The sequence below is a fragment of the Molothrus ater genome, chromosome 1 (assembly GCF_012460135.2).
Source record: "Molothrus ater isolate BHLD 08-10-18 breed brown headed cowbird chromosome 1, BPBGC_Mater_1.1, whole genome shotgun sequence".
Classification (NCBI taxonomy): Eukaryota; Metazoa; Chordata; class Aves; order Passeriformes; family Icteridae; genus Molothrus; species Molothrus ater.
The window spans coordinates 148,172,416-148,197,486 of NC_050478.2; the positions used below are offsets into that span (position 1 = coordinate 148,172,416).

General features: G+C 42.8%; 1 protein-coding gene across 1 annotated transcript in view; it reads right to left on the reverse strand.

Annotated features, from left to right (window-relative positions):
• COL22A1 (collagen type XXII alpha 1 chain) overlaps positions 1 to 25,071 on the reverse strand; it is a 237,177-nt gene that overhangs the window by 181,956 nt on the left and 30,150 nt on the right. The window contains 1 exon segment of the mRNA XM_036379115.2: positions 22,338 to 22,904. Coding sequence (XP_036235008.1) covers positions 22,338 to 22,904 — 567 coding nt within the window.

Consider the following 25,071-nt stretch of genomic DNA (forward strand, 5'->3'; position numbering starts at 1 on the left):
CTCCACTTCAAAAAAAAAAAAAAAAAACAAAAAAAAAACAACCCAAGTTTAAAATAAAGCATTTTAATAGCTTCAGGGATTTTTTTTCCCAATCCTTCTCCCATGATCAAAAACTCATCTAAATTGGTTTTGCCCAGAAGTTTTGATCTTGATGAATTAGTGTTTTCCCTATGACAGGCATTTAATTAAGAGATCCCAAATCAGTTCTGAGAGGTTTCTTTTCCTAAGAAACACAGTGTCTGCTGGCCCATGCACCTAGGGGTACATGGTGTGGGAGGGGGATAATTTTACCTGCTGTCAGCTAGGAATGAGAGATTTGGAATTGACATTTCAATCTGAAATGAAATGAAATGTTGCAGGCAGAAGTACAATGTATTAGCTCAAGAGCTCCTGATGAGTCCTGAAGGACAACATTCAGCATGGTGCTCATTGTGCATGCTCCTCTCCAGCCTGAGAAGGAAAGGGGTTTCAGAAAAAATCTTGTGGCCTCAGAAAAGGAGATTTGCTGTATTGTATCAGATGCCTCAGCAGCAGTTCAGCAAGCTTTCTGTAGTAAAACTGATCTTCACAAGGTGTTTTTGCAAGGTCACTAAACATTTTAAAGCACATCCAACAGGCTTGGGTTTTTTAATTTTTTTTTTATTTACACATCCCTAAATTTTTCCACAGATCTCTGAAACCTGCCTTTCAAATTTAGGCCAGAGACCAATTCATTTCTTTCCTCTTGGACTTTTTTTCCCCTCTAAGTGATGTTTTTCAGAGGATATACTGGGAATTGCTGCATCAGGTGGAGCTGCACAGATGGGAAGTGGAATTTCACACTCAGTTCTGCATCCTCAGTCTGCATCACTTGCTGTGGGAATCCACAAGCACAGCTACTGTGGGGTTTCACCTTTGTTCAGTGCTAAAGTGGAGATGCTCTCATTGCACCAAAGAGATACACAGGCACTGAGAACCAGCCAGACTCTACTTCTTTAATGTTTTTTTTAACCCTGTCCTATAGAAGAACTGAATCACAGAATCATTAATATTATTAAAGAACTCCAAGATCATTGACTCCAGCATTTTAACCACCACCTCCATTAAACCATATCACAGAGGCCACTCATCTTTTTTAAATTTCCAGGGATGGTGACTCCACCCCTTCCCTGGGAAGTCTGTTCCAATTCTTAAACAGTCAGTGGATGATGTTTTCCTAATATCCAACCTTTTTTCTCAGGTAATCCTCCCCCTTTCTGCATTGGCAAAAATGCAGATTATAACCTCTATAGCTGAGGCCTCAAAAAGTAATTCTTGGAGCTCTTTATCAGTTATTTCCCAGACTTTATAAGTGAGTGTGTTGGGCACAAAGCAAAATAAAAGCAGGGCCAGAGCTTGGCTGGGACATCCATGTGTCTCTGCACACAAAGAGAGACCAGCCAGGAGGGCTCACAAACACCCAGTAAAGGACAGGACAACCAGCTTTGGTTTTTTATCAGGGACAACTGGAGAAAATCAACCCTGCAGGGTCATTTCCAGGTGCCCATAAGATCCAGAGGCAATGGAGAAGGTCTGGGTGCATGCCACAGAGGAGTTAGACATCTGTGCAACTGCTGAGCAATCAGAGCTGTTATTTCACCTGGATCACAGATTCTGTCCCTCAAGAAAGATGGAAAAATGACATTTCAGCTTTACTTCCTGAGGAAGTTGCCTATTCAGCAAGGTGTGACTTGCAGTTATATGTTATCCATGCAGAGTGAGAACTGGTAGAGGAGCTAATGTTATCATAGGAACTGGGATCCTAAGGAAGCTCCCAGCTGCTTTTGCAGGTGGGATTCCTCCCCTCTTAAAAAGAAACTTGAGCCTCAAGTGAACGTGGTGAAGGCTTGTGCAAGTTTACCTGACCTGGCTCGCTGAGGTACTGACTGTGGGAGTGGATATTATAGGTGCTGACCTGAAGAAGAAATTGTTTCTAGGTGAGGATCATGGGAGAAAGAGTTTGTGTTTGCAGAACTGTGTCAGGGCAGATGCTGGGCTGGGACTTTCTGTGTGAAGGAAGGAACAGTGAAGTCTGCTGCAAGAAAATGGCTAGACACATTAAAGCTTTTCATTAGCACTTTCTGATAAGATTATAAATATTCTGTATAATTACCATTAGCTAGAGTGTCCAAAAGCCTGAAGTGGCAAGACTGCAAGTTCATTATAAAAATTATGCAGAACACACATGAGAGGGGAAAGCAGAAGATGGAAAAACAGAGCTGAGTAAGTTAATCCATTTTTTAAAAGAACCTTTTAATAACTCTAAAAAACGCTGCACAAGCCCCACTGTGGACCAGTTGGCCCCTTGCCACCTTCCTCTCCAGGGCAGTGGAAATGGGATCCATCAGCTCAGCAAATCCTGACGGTGAACAAAGGCCCCACTGCCAAGATCTGCTGGCACCGGTGCCATTCCCACGCATCGCCCCCATCCCCTCCAGGGAGCAGGGCTGCCTTGGACACCACCAGCCCCAGTGTCCCTGCCTGGCACCAGCACCCCAAGCTTTGTCCTTTTCCCCTCCCCGTTTCCCCCGGGGTCTTTGGGAGGCCTGGGCTGCCGGAGCCATCCAGGGGGGTCCCCTGCACACTGAGCCGACCTCATTGTGCTCTGCCCCAGTGAGCACAACTAATAACCACGGTTTGCCTGCTTTAATTGAGGCTCTGAATAACTGGGAGCAAGGACCCACCCCTCCAACAAAGGCAGAGCTCCCCTGACCACAGAGCCCAGCTGCCACTCACGCTGCTCTGCCTGGGATGCCACAAAAGCTGAGCTGTTCTGCATGGAAAGCAGCTACCACAAAACCCAGCCATGAGCAAATAGGGGGCCAGCATGAATTCCAGGAAAGTCCCCGTGGCAGAGAGCATGTCCAGCCCTCTGTGCCCCACGCTTGCTGAGCACCAGAAGCTTGGTGAAAATATTTTGCCCTGCAACAGGTTTTTCTAAGAGGCTGTGGAAGCCCAGAGGAATGACATACATGCTGGCGATGAAAATTACCATGAAGGGTGTTTTTCAGCTCAGAATACAAAACAGATTGGCTTTTCTGCAGGCACTGGTAAGAAAAATACTAATTAGTACAAAGTACGGTGATAGGCCAACTCTCTTGCTTAGTTGCTCATTCATTAAAGTGAAATTAATCTGGTTTTAGATCAATGTAAATGAGTGAGGAATGTAGCTGGGTGTTTTGTTTTGTGTACACCCATTTGCTGCTGTTGTTGATCACAAAGAAACAAAGCTAAAAGCACAGCACAGGACACCTCAAAGTCAGCTCTATCCCTAATGACCAAGACCTGCTATCAAACAAATGTGTCCTGTTACAGCTGCGAGCCCCCAAAACTCAGTATGAGGATGTGAAGCCATTCAGGTGAACAGAGATAAATCTGGATAAATCACACAGAAGTAAAAGCAGAAAACAGGAAAGGCAGCTGCCTCAAGTTCCCCATGTGGGGGGCTCAAGGACAGCCTTGGCTTGGTAAGCAGAGAAAAACCTTCACCTAATAGAAGAAATCTGGAGAGGAACTCTCTACAGGGGCAGGTAATGACAAGGCCAATGGGAAAAGGCTTCAAACTAAAAAGAGTAGATTTAGATTAGATATAAAGATTAGGAAGAAATCCTTTATAATAAAGGTGATGAGGCTTTAGTACAGACTGCCCAGAAAACCTGTGGCTGCCCCATCCCTGGAAGTGTTCAAGGCTGTGTGGGATGGGGCTTCGAGCAACTTGATCAAGTCAAAGGTGTCTCTAGCCCTGGCAGGGGGTTAGAACTAGATGATCTTATAATTTCCCTTCCAACCCAAACAATTCAGTGATTCTCTGACTCTGTGATTACATTCTTGGCTTTGGCTATGAGGTCAGACCTTTATTGCACTGAGCTCGTCATCCCAGCAACATCTCAGATGAGATTTCACAGGTCACTGTACCAAATCCCAAATTCACTGAGGAGAAAAACCAGTATGAAGAATGTGATTTGCCTAAGAACTACTTACAAACCTGATAGCTGTGCCACTACACAAAAACTGGCAACAGCATTTATGACTAGCTGAGGAAACTCCCACCCACCCCAAAATAGTGTAGTATGGACCAATGCTTCCCCATTCAAACATCCTGTCTGCTTCACAATGCTCAGCACTTCCATATCTCTATACAAACCAAACTCATTCTTTGGCCAGGAGGGCAGGAAGGCAGAGCCAAACTATTCTCCCTACTCCCATCCACCCAAAATTGGGATGCCACATTCCCACTGCCCATTAGGGAAAGGCTCCTGGCCTGGGACTCTGCTATTCCCTGAACCATGTCAGGTCATTGTTCAGAAAGAGCTCATTAGCACAGAGTGAACCCATCCCACCAAGTGTCCCATGGGCTGTGGTGGGACAGTGCCAGGGCCCAGGACTTTTACTGGCAGTGGTGTGGCTTGCAAGGGCCTGTGCTGACACAGGACATCCCTCTGGGTGGCATTTCTCCTGGCTGCACTGTGTGTGCACGTGAAGCATCAGGCTCTCCATCACTGCTGCTCAGCACAAGCATCCACAGAGGTAGATGGAGTGTTCAAAGGGGTTCCTTCCATCCCAGAGCTCACATGGAGATATCCAGAACCAGCAGATATTTGGCTGAGTTGCTCAAGTTTTGATTACAGAGTTGCTGGAGCATGTCCAGAGAAGTGCAGTGAAGCTGGGAAAGGGTCTGGAGCACGAGTCTGACAAAAAACAGCTGAGGGAGCTGGGGGTGTTCAGCCTGGAGAAAAGGAGGCTCAGGAAGATCTTTTCACTTTCTACAAATCCCTGAAAGGACGCTGTGGCCAGGTGGGGGTGGGCCTCTTCTCCCAAGTAACAAGCAAAGAGGACAAGAGGAAATGGGCTCAAGTTGCACCAGAGATTGGATATTTAGAACAATTTCTTCACTGAAGGGGTGGTCAAGCATTGGAACAGGCTGCCGAGGGAAATGGTGGAATCATCATCCCTGGAAGCACACAAAAAATGTGTAGATGTGGCACTGAGGGACAAGGCTTGGTGGTGGCTGTGGCAGTGATAGGTTAAGAGTTGAACTCAATGATCTCAGGAGGTCTTTTTTCACTTTGATAATTTTGTGATTCCATGATAACAAAGGAGACAAGAATGTACCAGTGGTCACTTGTAACACTGGTAGTTTCAGCTTCACAGATGTTGCCTTAAGCTGCCTTAAGCTCATAGTGGTGGCTGTTGTGGCCAGAATGATTTCCAGGTGACAGTGACTCCATCTTACAGAGGCCCACACAGGTGCATTTCTTTGGGAAGGACATACTTTTATACAGTGTTACAGAAAGAGAGAATTTTCACATGATATAAGAAGTAAGACAAGGAAACCCTGAGCCCTTTTAATAGTTAGACTTGATCCATCTTGGATCTGTTTCTTCCCAGCCATTCACAAGCCATCACATCATTAGCTTCTCAAAGAACTGACTGTCTCCATAATGATCCAAGGGCAGCTTCTCTTGAATTGCTCCCCACTGCCTCTCTGGGAAGCAGATGGGCTGGGGAGAGTGACACAGACCTGGTGCTCCTGCTGAGAAATTGAAAACTTGTTCCCTGCAGTGATCACCACCATCAGTGTCTGACCCCTTTCCCTGGAAAGTGTTGGATATGTGGTGTTGTTTTCTGTGCCCATAACTGACTCAGGATTAGTTACTGAGAAACAGCTTGGCAGCCTTCCAGGCCACCACACAAGAAAATCACTCTATTGCCTTATGGCCAGACAAAGTCTACAGTTTGTCTCTAATCACCTCCATTAGAGCACAGTTTGCCTTCTAATCAAAGGCCACATTTGCCATTTGATTTTTCTTCCCATCTTCCACCCATGCCAGGACCAAGATGCTGCAAACATTCCTATATATGTAGACACTTAGAGATTAAAATATCCTTCCTCCAAGGTCTGAAAGCTAAGTCTAATAGAGAGGTTCTGGTGGATTTTCTGCTAGGAGAAAGCACAAGGAAAATATATTGGTGATCTCTCAACAAATCTTGTTTTCCATCTGTCTGCCAGACTCACAAATTTTACATCTACAGAAAACTACAACCAGCGTCAAGGCCTCTTGCACACAACATCAGACATCTCATATTCCACAGCAATATCTGCTCTTTTGGAAAATAATCTTTCCTTTCTCAGAAGAAAATGCTGTTAAAGCTAGCAGTTTGAGGCTGAGATGAACAAGATTTCATCTCTTAAAAAGGCATCAGCCTGCATTTTAAAGAAGCCAGAGCACACTATTCCAGCCCCATAGGTGATCTTTTTTCAAGCATTAACTATGCTCAGTTAGAAAAAATGAATCTTACATGTCCCTTAAGAAGCAGCTTCTAGTTGCCACTTTTGTCTTGCTGATGGGATTCAGACAATCAGTGCAACAAATTTTAACACTCATGATGTGCCCTCTATTTCCATGTTTCCATACTTTCCAAAGGCAATATGAGTACTGATGGTCGAATCTCATCATATATTCTTCCACAGTTGGTTTGGGAGTTTTGATCATTACCAATGTCAGAATTTAATATGACATAAATTTTCTTAGTGCAGGGTTGTGTACAAGCCCAAATAAAAGAGTAATTTAAAGATAAGATTCAGTGTCACGGTTCTCTTGACATCTTGCACAAATACTGAGCAAGCCCAAGCTTCCATCACACATCTGCCCAGACAAAAATAAAGCTGCACATGTACATCCAATTCATTATTTGCATTAACCTCTTTATATATGTAGATAGGACATCAACCTGTGGGAGCAAGTCCAGAGGAAGCCACCAAGTTGATTAGAGGGATGAAACATCTCTCCTATGCAGAAAGGTGGAGAGAATTTGGATTCTTCAGAAGGTAAAGAGAAGGCTTTGGGGTGACCTGACTGCAGCCTTTCAACACCTGAGAGATGGAGAAAGACTTTTTACAAGAACCTGGAGGGACAGAACAAGGGGGAATGGCTTCAAACAAAAGACAGTAGGTTTAGGTTTGATGTAAGAAATATTTTTTTTTTTTTAATAAAGGTGGTGAAGCCCTGAGACGAGCTGACCAGAGAGGTTTTGGATGCCCCATCCCTCTCAGAGTTCAAGGCTGGGCTGGATGGAGCTCCAAGAACCTGATCCAGTGAAAGGTATCATTGTCCATGGCAGGAAGTTGGAAATAGATGATCTTTAATGTCCCTCCCAATCATTCTATATTTCTAGAATAAAATTCTAAATTTAATTGATATTGAGTTAATATTGCCATGGTGTACCTTACTAGAACCACACCTGAGCTGGCCCATTTTAACCCAGAGAGGATCCACCTCCCACAGCTGGAATCCATCACTTTATTTCCCACCTTCATTAAAAAGAGCTGCCATAACAGAATGAATGAATCCAGCAGGGGAGGTTAAATGCTGCTTGGCAGACTCACAGGGCAGTAAGCACTATGCTGTTTTCCTTGGTGAAAGTCAACATTAAACAATTCTTCATGCTATCACCCTAGCAGAGCTCCTCCTCACCTACAAACCCAGAAGTGTAGGGAGAATCAAACTTAGCATCCAGCCTGGAATTCCAGATGAAAGTGAAATGAAAAGCTCAGCCCAAGAGCAGGAAAACACACAGGCAATATTTTCTCTATACTGGCTTCAGCTGCTTTTTCATGGGTCCCACCAACCCTAGGAAAATCATCAACATGTCAAAATAAAAAAAAAAAAAAAACCAGCCCAAACCACCAAAAACCCAACAAAACTACATAAATTACTATATAAGTATAGATTCATTGCAGATCTATGTCCTTACTCTCCACTTTCCCATTCAAAACTATATAATTAAACATGTACTGATTTAATGAAAACTCAGTCTGTACTATTCTGAAATTAGGACATTTACCTCTCCCCATGGGAGCACAGATCCACCCAGTATGAATAGCATGTTTATCCACCCCTGTGGTTTCCATTCCCTAGATTTTATTTCCGTTAACTGAGAGAAAATCACTTCATTCACTTCCAATTATATATATGGATGTGTGTGCATACACATCCATAAAAAAAAAAAAAGTGGATGCTATAAAAATAACTGAGTCCAGAAGAGAAGAAAGTAAAAGATGCCTGTACTCCAAAAGAGGCTTATTCAAAGGATAGATTGTGTGACGCTTGAGTCCATGGGAGTTGTGGAGTCCCTCATCAGTGACCATTCTTCACCAGAAATCCACAATAAGTTGAGCAGCCAGCCCCTTCCACTTAGACTTGATCAACTCTGCTCAGTTTGAACCCACATCCAGCTGCAGGAGAAAAGTCACAAACCCCTGGGACAAAGCAGATGAAGCAGAGAGGGCCCTTGGTGCCTTCAGTCCCCTGTGTTCTGGTGATAGCAGGTTACTTGGGAGCTTATTCCATAATGAAGGGTGGTGGGGGAGGAGAAAACACAGACAAAACAACCTCTGTGGCTATGAACTTACTGACATCAATTTACTTCCTCCCCTTGGCATTTGTCCCTCTCACTCCACCACAGAGTTACGGGTAGAAAACACTTTTCCTGAAAAGCTGTTCCTCTCCTGTGCATTTTGTGGTGAAGGGGAGACAATTATTGAGCAGAAAAAAGGAAAGAACAGAAGATGAAAGGGTCAGCCTCGCACAATTACAGCCTCAGCCTGGCCCCACGCTGGAGGTGCCTGTCAGGGAGCAGTGAACACACATGAGCAGAAACATCATCCAGAGCCTTGCAGGGCCAGGCCAGGTCCGTCCTGAGAGCTGGGCTGTGCTGAGCACAGGAAAAAGGTGGAGGGACAACCCCAACCCTCTCCCCACAGGTAAAACCTCTGCATACAGCCAGCAGTGAGGAACCATCTGCTAAGAGTTGTTTCACATACCTTCCCTGCTGGAAGGACAAGAGGTTTTTTAGGACTAAGAGTTGGATCTCTGTGACTCAATGTGCATCTCCATTATACTTGAGTGCATCAAACCTCTCATGGAAAATCTTCAGAGTGCCCCACAAGGAAGGGATTTGCACCACGTGTAAATCCGTTCAGCCAAGGTTTATTTCTGAGGTCTTTTAGTGCCCTGCTGTGTAAGCTTAAGAAAACCTTTGGATTCACTAAAAATAACTCAGAATGTATGCAAATAGCTGTACAAAGTAGTGACAAGTCAGTCTAATACTTTCTCAGGTGTTTGGTTAATTAAACATTTATTATCTGGCACACTAGTAGTTTGTGGAAAATAATTAGCAGTGATATATTACTTAGCATAAATATGGAGGAGGGAAACTACTCTATGCTCAAAATAGAAATCAAATCAATGCTTTAGTTATAAGACAAACTAAGGAACATAAAAAAAAAAAAAAGAAACAGCCTTTTCTAGGATCTGAACAAAGAAGAATTTTCTTGACCCTGTGAGAGTGAGAGATATTTTTCAACATTTCAGTAGCACCTAACATTTTATGGTCAAGGCATGCGCCCACAGAAATCAAAGTAAAAAGCTGAGAGACTTTCTGTATTACAGGCCCCCTAGAACAAATAAAAATATCGACCTCCAAAGCCAAATTACTTATAATCAACTCAAAAATAGTTTGCAGAGGTGAATGTGGTGGGAGGGTGTAGCAACCCATCCACTAATTCCATTTATTTACAGTTCCTATTCTGTTTTCTTGTGCTGTCAGCAGGCACACAGGACAGTATTTTTAACTAAATAATAGTATGCAAAAGGATTTACGATGAAAAAAAGCATCCCACCCACTGGGATAAACTCCTAATTATAGATGATAAAAATCCTTGATTCTGAGCCAGTCATACATTAAAGAGATTCCTGTGTACCATCTTACACTGTGTGAAGCCACAGTGTCTTACAGCTTGTAAAGCTGTGAGCACGTAAATACTCAGCTGGTGATAAATAAATTATAAATATAATATTAGCCTAGGAAATTAATTCTTCAGGACGTTATTAAGGTCACTACAAGAACAGTTTATCAGGCAGGTAAATTAGACAGGCATCTGCTTCTATGCTTGCTAACAGAAATCACAACAGTCAGTGTAAATGATGTTGAATTTTGAAAGATTTGCAGCTCTGTAAATGTTACACTTGTCCTTAAACAACTTTGTCAAAAATCAACGTGCATGATTCACTATTCCAGCACAGAGCTCTGATAGCTTGGAGGAATAGTTAGCAGATACATCCCTGAATAAACTAACACAGTAAATTTTCCAGTACGTTTTATTTTGTGAGTATTATACACTCACAGTTCAAATAAGACTCATATCCTATTCATCACAAGCAAGGATAATGATGATTTCCTTCTATTTTAATACTCTCTTGCCCTTTTCACTAGAGCCATGAGCTCCAATAGATCCAGAGGTGTAGAAGAGGGATTATTTCTCTGCAGTGGGAGTGGTGGTTGAACATTGTCAATAAGCTTGACTAGGGAAGGAACATTATGGTCAACATCTGCCCTCTTGCAAAACTCCTGGGGCTGGACACTGCCAAAATATTTAGGGAAATATGGTGTCAGGAACTGAAAAAAAAAGGACATCCAGTTTCCTAGTCCAGACACCAAAGTGACCTTTCCAAAGTGCCTAATCAGTGTGCTGCACCAGAGAGCACTGAGACTGGGTTTCAGGAATCTGTGACTCAAAGACTGCTCTGGATCATTTTGGTCCCTGAGGGATTGTTAGTCCTGAGCACATCCCTTCTCTAACATGATCCTTATATGTTTTATGTTTATATACAAATCAAAATATTTGAGACAAGGCATGCTGTATTCCATCAGACAAGCCCTGCTTGACAATAACAAAAACATCTCTACATTTTCAATGCTGTGTTCAGTAGAAATATAAAACATATCTCCATACCAGCCACTGTGAAAAAAATTAATTCCATCCCAGCCAAAACCAGCACTCTACAGCTTGGTAGAGTTTTTGGTGCCATTTACATGGGCACTTCTGCAAAAGACACTCAGAGTGAATTCAATGGAAATTTGAATAAATCATAGAATCATAGAATGGTTTGGTTTGGAAGAGACCTAAATGATCATTCAGCTCCAAACCTCTCATGGGGAGGGACACCTTCTGCTACACCAAAGTCCTGGTTCATTGGAACTTGTTCCAGTGCCTCACCACCCTCAAAGTATTTCTTCCTACTATCCAATCTAGATTCAATCTCTTTTCTGTTTGTTTCTATCAGATAATAATCAGATAAGAAAGATTGTTTAATTACCTTAACCCATACTCAGAACTCCACTGGCTCAAAGTCAGCTTTTAAATGCCATTCATAGCAGGATGAATTTATCACAGCAGTTCTTCCACTGGGTTTGTTCACCAGGTCCTCCAAGTGAATTTTCAGCTTGTCTCTATGGGAAGACAACCAGGATGCACCAGCAACATGGGTTTGGTTTACATTCAAGCTGGTCTGAGCTGGCATCCTTCCCATTTTTGTTCCAGTAAAGCACAGTCTGGTTTAGGGTCTGACTTTGTTACAGTGAGAACTGGAAAGATCATTAAGCACGCGTGGATTCACGCTTCAATTAACAACAACAACAACAAAGCTATTAGCAACAAAGGTATCTTTCAATAATAGCAATTTAAAAAGCTGTCTCTGTTACTCTTAATTGTATTGCAGTCATTATTTGTTTTTTAAAGTATTATCTTGCTATAAATGAGTCAACAGACTGCAGCAGGCAATATCACAGCACAGTTAACTTCAAGGACCAATTTATCACAAGATTTAGGCAGAAGCCAAAGATGAGGGAGAGGGAACCATTCTTCTCACAGGAGTAGAACCTTAGGGATTAAATAAATTATGTTTGACCCTAAACATATGCTAATACTTGGTAACAGCTCTCTAAACTGACATTGTCTCCTTCAACTGCACAAACCCTGCAGCATCAGGGAGCTGGGTGAGAATTGCAGCACATCCACCTCAGCTTGCAACACTGGCCTGAATATCCATCAGTAATATAAATTCCAGCAGTCTGAATTTCCTTTACAGTCACAAGGAAACAAACGTTATTGTATTCCCAGAACGTGGCAGGGAAAGGTTCAACTCTTTTGCTGTTGGCTGTCAAAGTGAAGAATCCAATGAGAAAGTTACATGAGCTCTCTCAAAAGTGAGTGAAAAGAAAGAGGCACTCAGAGGTTGAATCATGTCACGTGTCTCAACAGTCATCCTCAAAGAGGATGAAACATTCTCTTGAGATGTCCACTCCTTTCCACTGACTATCAAAAGAGCATGGACAAATAATTTTCAGGCTACTGCAGTATGATGATATGAATCCTACCGAAGATACCTGAATATAAAGATACAAAAATGTTTAATTCTATTTATGGCTTTCAGTTGTGATCCAACCTCAATCTTCAGCTCAGGAACACCCTTTGATCCAACCTATTAGAGTAATTTGCCAGAAAGCTTTAGCACTAGTGACTAAAATTCTGCTGCACCATCCCACCTGTGTCTTGTTAGTGTTGCAGCCTCTGACAGAGGTGTTACATCTCCAGTGCCAAATCAGAGAGATTTTTACAGTAGATGTAGAACTAATATATAGATAATATGCTATCCATACTAATACATCCTATCCATCTTGCTGTAAAACCCTGGAGGAACAAAGCACAGTGATTCCTATGGCAGTGTAGCTGAATGAAGTCCCCCCCAGAGGTGGTGGATTGGGTTGATTGTGTATGGTCTGCAGTAAAAATGTCCTGTATTTCATCTTCTCTAGAGCTTTAACATGTTATAGCTTTATCTACCTCACTGTAAGAAAATACTGGTGCTTCAGGCTGAAAGGACACAGGTTTATTTTTCAGAGTTTATACATATAGAAACAAACATATGCCCTATGCACATAGGCAAACATATATGCATATATATGTGCGTTTTATATATAAATCCCTTTGTTTCCTAGAGTACAGATGAAGTTATAGCCAAACTGACTAATCCACAAGGAAATTAATGGAGTTTAGGAATCTGATGTCCCATGACCCTGCTGTTCAACAGACAAGGGCAGCAAGTGACAAAAAATCACCTTATCCAATTGAGCTACCTCACTTGAAAGGTACCTTCCTTACTTCTGGCTAGGGTTAGCAGCAGTACTCACAGTTCCCAAAGTATACAGCATGCCAAAAAGCATTTTATGCAGAACTTAGAACTATTCTTCAGCCTTTTAAAGTACATGAATACAGCAGAGCTTGCAACAATTTCTTAATTGCATTTTAAAGAACTTAATTAGCACTTTATCAAAAAAAGCAGTTCTCCAAGGTGTCAGAGCACTCCCACTGCTTTTGTTTTGCATCATAAACAAGCTAACTGATTTGAAAAGGAATTTGGTATTTGGCTATAACTTGTAGGGAACTTGATGGGATTGAATCACTAACCCTACAATTTACTAACAAAAATAGCCCACCGGTTAAACCACACTGCAGCTCTACCACTGAGCAAGAAATATTCTCAACAGACTGGCACATTAGAATTCAATTCTGTTTGTTGGCTTGGTTTATTTACAGAAAAAAGAAAAAAAAAATGAAATTCAGCAGCATTTACAAACTTCCACAGAAAAGATGCACCACTTCATATTGCCAAAGGATAGGAAAGGAAATCATTCTGTCATGTGGGTTTGAGCTCTAGTAATAACATGAATCTCTCTGTTGCAAGGTTTCAAGGTTTACAGGTATCACAGATCTGTTCAACCAATGTCTGGTCCCTGGAGGTGTTCAAGGCCAGGCTGGATGGAGTCCTGAGCAACCTGGTCTAGTGGGAGGTGTCCTTGTCCATGACAAGGGGATGGGAATGAGATGATCCCTTCCGACCCAGGCCATTCTGTGATTTTATTACCTACCTCAGCTTCAGAATAAGCCATTAAACCTTAAATGCCCAGCTTTGCTTTGATCACAGAAATAAATAATACAGGCTTCTAAACTCAGCTCAGCTGAACACAAAACTGGAAGCAATGGTTTCATCCCAGATCTTAAAAATAGGTGGTCCTGCCCATTTTGTTCCAGGTGTTAATGTGACAGTTTATCTAGCTCTGAACATGGTTTTGTGTTATAATTTGTCTCATAGTTCTGTTCTGCCTGTGAAATTGTTTCCAAAATAATTTCAATTATGAGGTGATGCACTTGATTCAACACCTTGAAAAGTCACAAATTTTCTGGTTAATCTATTTGAAGAGAAAGCTGAGTTTTTGTGCCAAACCTTTTCCCAGGTGACACAGGCAGCCCATTACCAGCAAACATTTCATCCTTCTATGAAACCCAGGACCTGCCATGGTACCTCCAAACTATCTCATTAGGCTGAATCACAGGATCTGCAGCTCCCATTGCACTTACTCCTCACAAGACTTTGAGGCTGGAATTTATGGAGCCAGGAGCAAAAGAAAAAACTCACCAGCCCTGAGAGCCCAAGCTCACCAATGCTATAATGGGTTTACAGAAATATTCATTTTATAAGAAGCTGGGGATTTCAGGAAACCCACTGGGATTTAGAAATATAAAATCCTATGACTTCATTACATTGCATGCTGTGATACAGATTCAACCTTTTCTATAATTTTCCATAAATTCTACCAGGTCCATCAGGAGAACTGGGAATAAATCTCCATGTCACCACCCCAGACTTTCCCTATCCTAAAAAGAACTGCATCCCCAAATCGAGGGAGAGCAGAGGAAATCTTTAATTTGCAGGTGCACCTAACCCCAGCAGGCAATGGTCTATTCCATTTATCTGTTGTGCTGGGAGTTACCATTAGATTTTGACGTGAATAGTCACATAAAGCATTCAAATTAACCCCAAAGCAGGCTTAGAACACTAAGACTTTAAATTACTGGTGTCCTTTCAGTGTGAGGTCAGTTTAAGGGTTGTAAACAAAGGAGGAAGAAAGGCCTGACTGTACAAATCTGCTGAAATTTAAAGGATTTAAGACTTGTGAAGGCCACATGCCAAGGGTTTTCTCCTCCTTGCTTTGTTTTTCTTGGACAGAAAAGCCTGTAACTAAACCTAAAGCCTCAGAGGTTTATAAGTGCCTTGCCCTTGTTTCCTGCTGAGCATCTGGCATCTTCAGAGGTTCTTTCTGCTGAGAATTCCTCACAGTCCCACCAGGAGAGACAGTGCTGCCCCAAGGATAAGCTGTGTCTTTTACCCCATCATTTGGGCTGCCCTGGAGCAGACAGGAAGCCTCCTCCTGACTGCAGCTGGAGAAGTATTGGGCTCCACAGCTGAATATTGAAAGTGCTGAGCACCCACAGCTCCTGCAAAACCAATGTGGGCTGCAGACAGGGTCGAAAAACAAGATACTTCCAGCACATAAGAATATGTTCCAGCCTTTTGCCTGTTCCTATTTCTGTATTTCTCCTTCACTTCTACATTATTTAGAAATGGCTTCCATAGTCACCACATTCTCCCTCTCCCACCCTTTTTTTTCCTCCAAGCAGCACACTACCTTTTCACAGGGCTGTGAGACCCATGCTTTTCCTGATTGTCTCAATATTTCTTTCCAAATCTGGGACTTACTTTAATCTGAGTCTTTGTCTTTACAATTATTTTTACTGTACATCAAACAGTGTTCAGAGATCTTTCTTGTCTGAAATGCAAGAAAACCTATTACAATTTAGGGGAGATGTTATCATCCAACAGATTTTGTGATTTCAGACAAGATGTTGTTGGCAGTCCAGAGATTCACTGTTTTACATAAAGTGATTGCCTGTGGTTTATAATGCTACTATTTGTCTGTAACTGCTAGAGAAAGAAGATAGAGATAAGAAAGGCAAGTGCAAAAGGTTTAATTGATCTCATTTTATTATATTCCTTTCTTCAGAGTCCCATATTAATATTCCAAGTGGTCTGTATGAAGTTTCAGGTATGGAACAGACTCCTTTTCTCACAAACTGCATCAAAGAAAAGAAGTAAAACCATTTTCTGTCACAGACTTATTTCTAAAACTCTGAATTTTGGATGACTTTTGGATTCATATCTTTTCTCCCTCAGCAAAAAGAAGAAATCAGGCCACAGATGCTGAAATGCCCTCATCACCTGAAGGCCATGTCTAAGACATTGCTTTTTCCAACGTACAAGGGAGTGCAAATAAATCAATAAATCACTCTCTGAAACTCTAACAGAGCTAACATCCATTCTGGAGGAGAAAAGCTACCCAAGTGCACAGAAATATCAAAGTGCTGCCTGGAGGCACTGACAGACAGGCTGTGTCTAAGTGAAGGCGGTGGCAGCTTGCTCATCCCTCCTACCAACAGCCCCCAGCAAGATGCTCCCAGCCAGACACAGCCTGTGTGAGGAGGAGAGCTCTGCCATCCCTCCCTGAACCAACAGGAGCTGAGGCAGCAGTAAAACAGCAACAATTGTGTGTACTGGAAAGCCTGGCTAAGGAAAATGGGACAGGATCCTGAAGAGATCCATCTGCAGTGGGATATTTCTCTTAGGCAAGATGTTTTCTCAAGGCAAGCAAGTTGTGCTGAAGCCTAGAAGTGGAGTTTGAATGGGAAAAACCCACCCAGAAATCCACTTTATGCACAGCATAAACCAGAGCACAGCAGCTCAGGTCTGCATTGGGAGCACATGAAGGATTTTTCTCAATTTTCTGAAGTCCTTAACTAAAGTTCATCAAGCTGATATGAGATAGCACTGCACCAAAGGACACAATCCAGGCCTTCTGCTCCTATTAGCTGCTCTCACCTTGTGCCAGTTCCTCCCCTGGGACAGCATGGTGAAATAAATCTGAGTAAAAACTAATCGGAAAGGAAACAAAAATATTCATTGGCTTCCTGCTGTAGTTCATGGTGAGGCCACATAAATGCATGTGTTGGCAGATGGGAGAAGGAAGTTAGGAAGAATAAAATTTTCTTTTCTAGAAGTGGGGCTGGTCATAAAACAGCACTGTTGTAAATCTCAGAATAAACCTATTCATTTCAGACTACCAAGCAAAATAAGAATTTATTTTGAATCATGTAACTGTTTAGGCTGGAAAAAACCCTTAAGAACATTTAAGAAAAACCCTAAAGAACCCTTGAGAGTCCAACCATTAACCCAGCACTGCCAGGTCCATCACTAAACCATGTCCCCAGGTGTTGCACCTACACATCTTTTAAATACCTCCAGAGATGGTGACTCCACCACTTCCCTGGAGAGCCTCTTCCACTGCTTGACAATCCTTTCAGTGAAGGAATTTTTCTTAACATCCAATCTAAACCTCCCCTGGTGAAATTTGAGGCCGTTTCCTCTTGTCCTCTTGCTTGTTACCAGGAAGAAGAGACAAATCCCCACTGGCTGTGATGCCTTGGAATGGCTACCTAGAACAGAGGCTAGACAGAGTTAGAAAATGAAGTAGATATTTATCAAAGGCCCTCAGTGGATACACCTTGGGCAGTGCAAAAGCCTCACAGAGACTCCACCCAAGATGGACAATGGTCACAAGGTTTTCAGACTGATATAAGTTTGATCTATAAGCATATCAGGGGTTAATTGTCCAGTTACAGCTTCAGGTAATGAAGTCTTATTCCCCCAGTTTGCTTCCTCCCAATTCACTTTTGTTTATGCTTTTTGGGGTCTGAGGCTGAGGCTGTCCTTGGCTGTCAGGCCAGGAGGGATTGTTTTGTCTGACCAAAATGTGAAGAGAGCTTACTACACTAATGCAGTACAGGATCTGAAAAATTTTAAAGCTAGAAACTTTAAAAGAAGTTAAAATTTTAAAGCTAGAAACTCTAAAAAAGAAACAGCTTGCTGTTCTTCTGTGAATATATCATCCTTTCAGGGAGTTGTAGAGAACAATAAGATTCCAACTCAGCTGCTTTCCTCCAGGCTAAACTTCCAGCTCCTTCAGCCCCCACTCAAAGGACTCATGATAAAGACCCTTCACCAGCTTTGATGCCCTTCTTTGGACATGCAACATTTAAATTATGTGGAGATTACACAGTGCCAGAACAGAGCTGTAGTTAGGATCTGGGAAAACAATCACTGCATGATCTGTGGAGAAAGTGAGGGGCAACCAGCAGCCACAGATCATCCACAGAGTTCAAAGCTGCCTGCCAGACACCAGCTCTGGAACCATTTCTCTCTGAGCTGGTGATGACTGGACCGAGTGGAAAATTAGATCTGAGAGTTTCAGACATTTCATTTGAAGATAAAAGGTTCTGTAAGAGAAAAAGAATATCTGAATATCTCTGCTGTGCTTCCAGGAGCCAAAAGATACCACACAGTCCCTCAACTAAATGGCAGAAGATCACCACTAAACAAACATTTTGTCTCCTGACATCCAGGAAAAGTCTCTTTTTTCCCTTTAGTTTCAAGTAAAGGAGAAATCAGTTGGAAATTCTGTCACAGACCTTTCATGCCTTCACAGAAAGCTGCAATTAGCCAGCAAACGTGGTGATGAAAGGTTGAGTGATCCCGTGGTCTGTACCATGAGTGATTGCTGGAAGATGGAGATGTTACAGAGCTTGAGAAAGGCACCAGGACAGCTGTGGGAGTGCAGCATCAAGAAGCAGCAGGACACATCAGAGGTGACATCATCTGGGTCACTGCCCAGATGCAGCTTTTTAAAAAGCAGCAGTTGTCTGCTGAGCTTTTAGCAGACTTCCAAAGCCACTAGATTTTCAAGTGATGGTCAAATTCTTAGTATCTGCACTTAATCTGGACATCTTCTTAAGCAGCAAAATGTGGAATATATCCTTAGGTATTGATATGTTCCAATATTTCAGTACTTTTGTGAGATTTGACTGTACTGATAAGTCTGTTAGGAAGTGTCAATCAAAATATGGCAATTCAGATGCCTACCCTTTGTCATGGTCTCTGTGCATGAGGTATTTTTAGCACTAAAGGCCAAAAAGAAACAGCTTGCTGTTCTTCTGTGAATATATCATGAACCTGGGCAAAGACAACCTCAAAAAAGGACATTTCTGAAGCTTTCAGACTATCCTTTTGATGGATGTTCAAGGTGTTGCTTTGAAGGCTGGAAGCCCTTCATCATCAGTAACAGAATAGGGGTAGCATATGTCTTATATTTTATGCACTTCATACACTACCCAAAGTCAACAAAGACGTGTAAAAATAGAAATATAAATGTTTTGAATCATCTGGACATGCGACTGCTTTTGATATCTTATCACAGACCTCACTAAATCAACAGAAATCAATGACAAACCATTGGTACCAACTCATTATTAGAAGGATTCAGCCTCATCTCCTTCTGTTTGAAAGTATCTGAGATTCATGTGATGACAGTCCTTTGGTCTAGTATATTTTTAAATATTCCATAGCTGCCTGTTGTTACCCCTATAACATATAAGCAGGAACTGTATTTAGGAAACATGCAGCATCTCTGGAATTTTTAGCAGAATGTATCTCTCCTGCTTTCCTGTGAAAGCATCACCCATTCTTGCCAGCCAACTATAGTCCAGAATGTAATGGAGATGTGTGGCAAAAATATCTCCCCCTGCCACAATGTCCTACTAAGCAGACATGGGGTTTCTTGGTTTTTTTTTTTGATTATGCTATGCTTACTGCCACAAGATCACATGAGAGCTAAATGCTATTAATGCCCTCAATGACATCTTCTTAGCAATAAATTCAGTCAAATATAGCAAGGTGGAAAGACAGAGTCTAGGCCAGATGTCCAGGGAGACCTGAGACAAGCAAATCTGAACAGCTGCTGGCATGAAATCCAGCATTTGCAACACTTCACAACCCTTCACATTTCAGTAGCAGTACCAGGGCTGGAGGACTCATCAGTGGTCAGTACAAAAAAATCTTCCTCCCATTTCCACCCTTTGATTCGTGTGTCTCCCTGGAGCTTACACAGGATTATGTCTATTAAAACCAGAGCCTGGCTGTGGCAATATATGCTTTTGTCTCAGGATGTGCACAAAATAAACAGCAGCTTGGCATGAGCCCTGCTCACATTTTCCACCCACCCCGTGGTTTTTATGTTCATGTCTTATGCAGAGCTGTCATTAAAACCACTCAAAGTTAACTGCAACAGCTATTAAAAGTTTGATCTTCTAAGCATGTAGAAGGCCCAGCCATCACAGTGAACTGCTTTCCTGTCCCTACTGCATTAGCATGGAATTTAAAAGTGGTACATGCACAAGAAATCACTTGGTCCTGTTCTCCATCTCCATTCTCTCATCCCCCAAAACATTTCTACCTCACACATGCAGGTAACAAAAAAAGTAACTGATCTCTAATAGAATATTTCTGCTGGAGGTGCTCTCATTACCTCATCCTCTGTTTCAGCAAGATTTTCATGGTTTTTTAGACCTGATCTAAACATCATGCCTCTTAAAAGCTTTCTGCATGCAAAGCAATAAACTAAATAAGTATAATAACACCGATTCTGCTAAAGAGCACCTTTTCTGTTTTAAATGCAGGAGGAAAAAAATCAGGGAAGACTCTGGGATTGTGTATTTAAGGGCAAAAGTTACAATGCAGGAGAAATTGCAGTCAGAGGTGAGAAGTGAGAAGTGGGACCATGAGAGAGGAGTAGCCCCAGTACAGAAGGAGGCTCAGGGGGGGCCCCAGGTGCCAGAGCAGATTCCCCTGCAGCCCCATCACAGCCCATGGAGAGGCAGCTGTGCCCCTGCAGCCCAGGGGGGGCCATGGGGAGCAGAGATCCCCCTGCAGCCCCTGCAGGAGCCCACACAGGAGCAGGGCGATGCCTGAAGGAGGCGGTGACCCAGCCCATGCTGGAGAAAACTCCTGGCAGGACCTGTGGACACATGGAGGGAGCAGCTGAGGAAGAGTGTGAGGAGTCCTCCCCCCAGGAGGAAGGAGCAGCAGAGATGTGCTGAACTGAGCACAGCCCCCATTTCTCACTGAGCTCACCAGTGCAGGTGGAAGCAAACACCTTGGGGAGTGACTGTCATCCAGGATGAAGGATGGTCCTTTGCAATCCAAGGAGAAGGGTTATGCTGGCCTGTGTGGACACAGGATGGTCTCAGAAAGCCATAGATAGATGGTTTTTCTCTGACAGGCAGGTAAAAGATTTCTTTGAGCAGGCAACAAATGATGTCCCAGGTACGAAGCAGAGTAAACACTTGCTTTGGAAAAGGAAAGTAACAGAATTGCAAAAGAAAATCACATTTTTGGTGTTCAGCGGCTGCAACAGGAGGTTGTTTGAGTTGGTCAAGTGTGCCAGTTGGAAGGGTTTACCATTTTCTACTAGAGCCCAGATGTGTGTATGATTACATAAGATTTTCACAGAAAAAAAACAAGCTCCTTCAGTCTGCATAGCTTACAGTTATTATTCCCCATGACTTCCATTTGTATTGGGATTACATCCTCCATTACCCATTTATGTTTAGGCTAAAAAAGCAGAACCATCTTGATATTGCTGGGTAATGTCAACTAGACTCTGCCTGCTTGCACTTGTCACTCTTTAAGAATTCTACATAAACCCAGAGCTTTTTTTCTTACAAAGGGAGGTTCCAGAAAGCAATAACAGATCTTCACAACATCAGCTACAAGGCCTGTTCACAGTAATCAGAACAAACACTGCAAAAAGCACCAAAACCAGGCAGCTTTCATGGAGTCACTAAGAACAAGAGAGGGAATTATCAGTGGTGGAAGATCAGGCTGTGTGATTGCTGCTCCTATTTAATTGCTGGGAGATAGCAGCCACAATGCCATTCCCATCCTCTTCACCAAGGAGCTGGAAAATAAAGGTCATTTATGCAGTACAAATACCCCACACTTTTCTCCATTAAAAGTCATTCAAAACATCACCAATGCTTATGCTGTTGGCAGCCAGAGCACTAGAGAACACCATTTGTCAGTAGAGTTGAGATGCTGAGAGGCAGAAAAGCATAAACATCCCCTTGCTTCCTTAAGGATCATCCCCAGCAGCGCCCAGAGCATTCTCTCCAAAGTACAGTGCTAGAAAATAGAGGGGAAAAAGGTCCTATGCAAAGTAAACCAAAATCTGGATATAAATAAGATGCCGCTATTCATATTCAGTAGTCCAAATTATTATAAAGTATTTGAACTATATCAGAGCAAAAAGTTAATTCATGATTTACTCTGGAAGCTGACCTATAGTTAGTACTGTCTTGCCAGAAAAACCCATCACATCTCCTCTAGTAAAACCATAGAATCACAACATCAGAGAATACTTTGGGTTGGAAGGGCCCTTAAAGATCACCTAATTCCAAATCCCTGCCATAAGCAGTACTCCACTAGATCAGGCTGCTCAAAGCTACAGCCAACCTGGCCTTGAACAGTGATCTCTTACTGAGTGGAACTGGGTAGAACACATGAAAATAAAGAAGTATAAGCATGAAAGAAAACAATCATACCTTTTCATATCTACATGAAATTAGCATATCTAATACTCATATCCATGAACTGAACCTATTCTAATTCTGCAGAAAGGAAAGCTCTACTTACTCTCACAGAGACGCCTCCTCAGCTTCCCCCGAATTTTATCGATGGCGTTGTAATCAGAGACATGAAACACGTGAGCAGACTTGGGCTCTGAAGCAATCTCATCAAGTTCCTCTTTTAAGGCTTCTCCAACACCCACAGCAAAAATCCTAATCCCAGCCTGATGGGCTGCAGTGGCTGGATCCAAGACAAAATCCTGGCTCCTTCCATCAGTCAAAAGGATGGCCACTTTTTTAACAGTTCGATCACTAAGTCTCCCACCAGCTTCTTTGGAAAAACTGTAGGTGGTGATGTACCTGAGAGCATCTCCAGTGTTGGTGTTACCCCCATAATACTGAATCTGTCGTGCAGCCTCTTTGATCTCCTCGCGGGTTTTGTACTTGCCCAGGTCGAACTCCGTGGTCGGCCGATCGCTGTACCGCACCACCCCCACTCGGGTCTTGTCTGGGCCAATCTCAAAGGTTTCCACCAAATTGGACACCCACTGACGAACTTTCTCAAAATCTTCTTTCCCAACGCTGGAGGAGGCGTCCAAGAGGAAGACAAGGTCGTAGTGAACACTCTTGCAACCTGCAGGAGAGGCAGAAACCATTGTTAAGGGGAGATGAATGCAGAGGACCAGACATACCAAACTTCCCTCGACACAGCTCCCTAGTGAGCAGTTTGGAGGAGGCAGCAAACCCTCTCCCTATCTAGCAGAGGAAGAGCAGATTCCCAGCCCTTCTTCCTTGTGATTCACCTCAGCAGTTTCAGGAAATCTACAGAGCAGCACAGACTTGGCTTTGAAATGCAAACCCTTTCCATTCCTCTGCTTCTAACTCCTTCTGCTCAATCCTTCAGCTACACCCCTGCATGAAGATATTTTTCTCTGACTTCATTGCAGTGCTTTTGCTCAGGCAGTGCTCTGAAATGACCTGGACAGATCAAAAGCCCTGTCCTGACCTTGCCTATGCCAATCCTGACCCTGAGTAATGAAACTTTCATTTCCCCTCTTGCATTAATGTTATGATTCATTTATGCTTAGCTAGAAGCAGTACTTTTGCCCAGCATGATATGTTGATGTAGCAGGTCTGTAACAAGATTATTTCAAATTTGAGGATTTCTGCCACTGTCTATTGACTAAAGGATGACTTACTGAATTTTAGAATGTGTCCCTCAATAACAAAGGGCAGCCTGCCTTGTAAGGGAAAAGTTCACTTAGCCCCACAACCATCCCTTTGCCTCCAGCCATGATATTTGCAATGTGAGGCCTGTATAATCCAAACCAAAAAGCTATTTTAATTGCAACTTGCTTGCCCTGTATCAATCCAGACTGGTTGCATATTTGTCAGACACTTGCCAAAAAAAAAGCAGATCTCTCAGGAGATGTTTCTTAGCTGTTTCTGGATACATGCAAGTTGGGAAACAGCAGGTCCATAAAAGTGCCACTGATGCCCAAGAGTTATCAATATAATGCCCCAACTGGACAAAATGTGTATAGAGATGCTTCTATTTATTTAAACCAGTTTTATAGACCACAGAGTTTTAAGACTGAAAGCTGCTCCACAAAGTCAGTTTGGTCACAGCTGCCAACCATTGCTTCTCCAGAAGTTCTTGTCTCACCTTGTCTCAAAAAGTGCAACTGCATGTTTGACCAGTGGTAAAGTTACACATTTCCTACTGAATTCTAGCATTTGAACCTACAGGAAGGTCACAGATTCTTCTCCCACACTCAGATTTTGACACAAATTAGCTCTGGATCTTTTTGCTCATCCCAAGGTTGTCACCCTGCCTGGAATGGAAGATTTCCACAACAGCCCACGGCTCTGGAAAGGAAGGAGTGAATAGCTCAGCTGCACAGAGAGGATTTGCCTTCAGAAAAGAGTAAAAGTGTTATAAAAGAGTAGGTCAGTGCTCAAGGCATTACATGATGACCATGAGAGTGATTGGATGTACACCTGGAGTGTGGCAGGTGGTGAGAAAGGAGCATCACCTGCTGCTGTGTTGACTTCTGTAGCAGAGCACATCCCAGCACATCCCAGCTGCTGCAGGACATGTAGGAACAACCTCTGCACATGGGACTGGGATCACATTGGGACCAGCCCATCCACAGGGGATCAACTTGTTGTTGTGGTTTAACCCCAGCTGGCAACTGAGCACCACACAGCCCCTCACTCACTGCCCTCAGCAGGACTGGGGGGAAGAGAATTGGAAAGGTGAAAGATGGAAAACTCATGGGTTGAGAGAAGAAAGTTGAAATGAAATAAATAAAATAAAATAAAAATTAAGTTGTAATGAAAAGCAAAATAACAAAGATATATAAATAAAACCCAAGAAAGAGGAGTGATGCGAATGAAAACAGTTGCTCACCACTGACTGAGTCACAGTCTCCAAGCAGGAGTCTCCAGCCAAGTGTCCCCCCAGAGTTTTATTTCTGAGCATGATATGGTTTGGGATATCCCTTTGGTCAGTTGGGGGCAGCTGTCCCAACTTTGTCCCCTCCCAATTTCTTGTGCTCTCCAGCCTCCTGGCTGGTGGGGGAAGGAATGAAAAAGGCTTTGGCTCAGTGTGAGCTCTGCTCAGCAGTAACAAAAACATCCCTGTGTCATCAACACTGTTTCCAGCACAAATCCAAAGCACAGTCCCTGAGCAGTTACTGTGGGGAAAATTAACTGTGTCCCAGCCAAAACCTGCATGTGGGACTGTGTTCTGTGATGGCACTTTGTGAGTGAGGGAGTGCTTGTCTCTAACTCCAGAG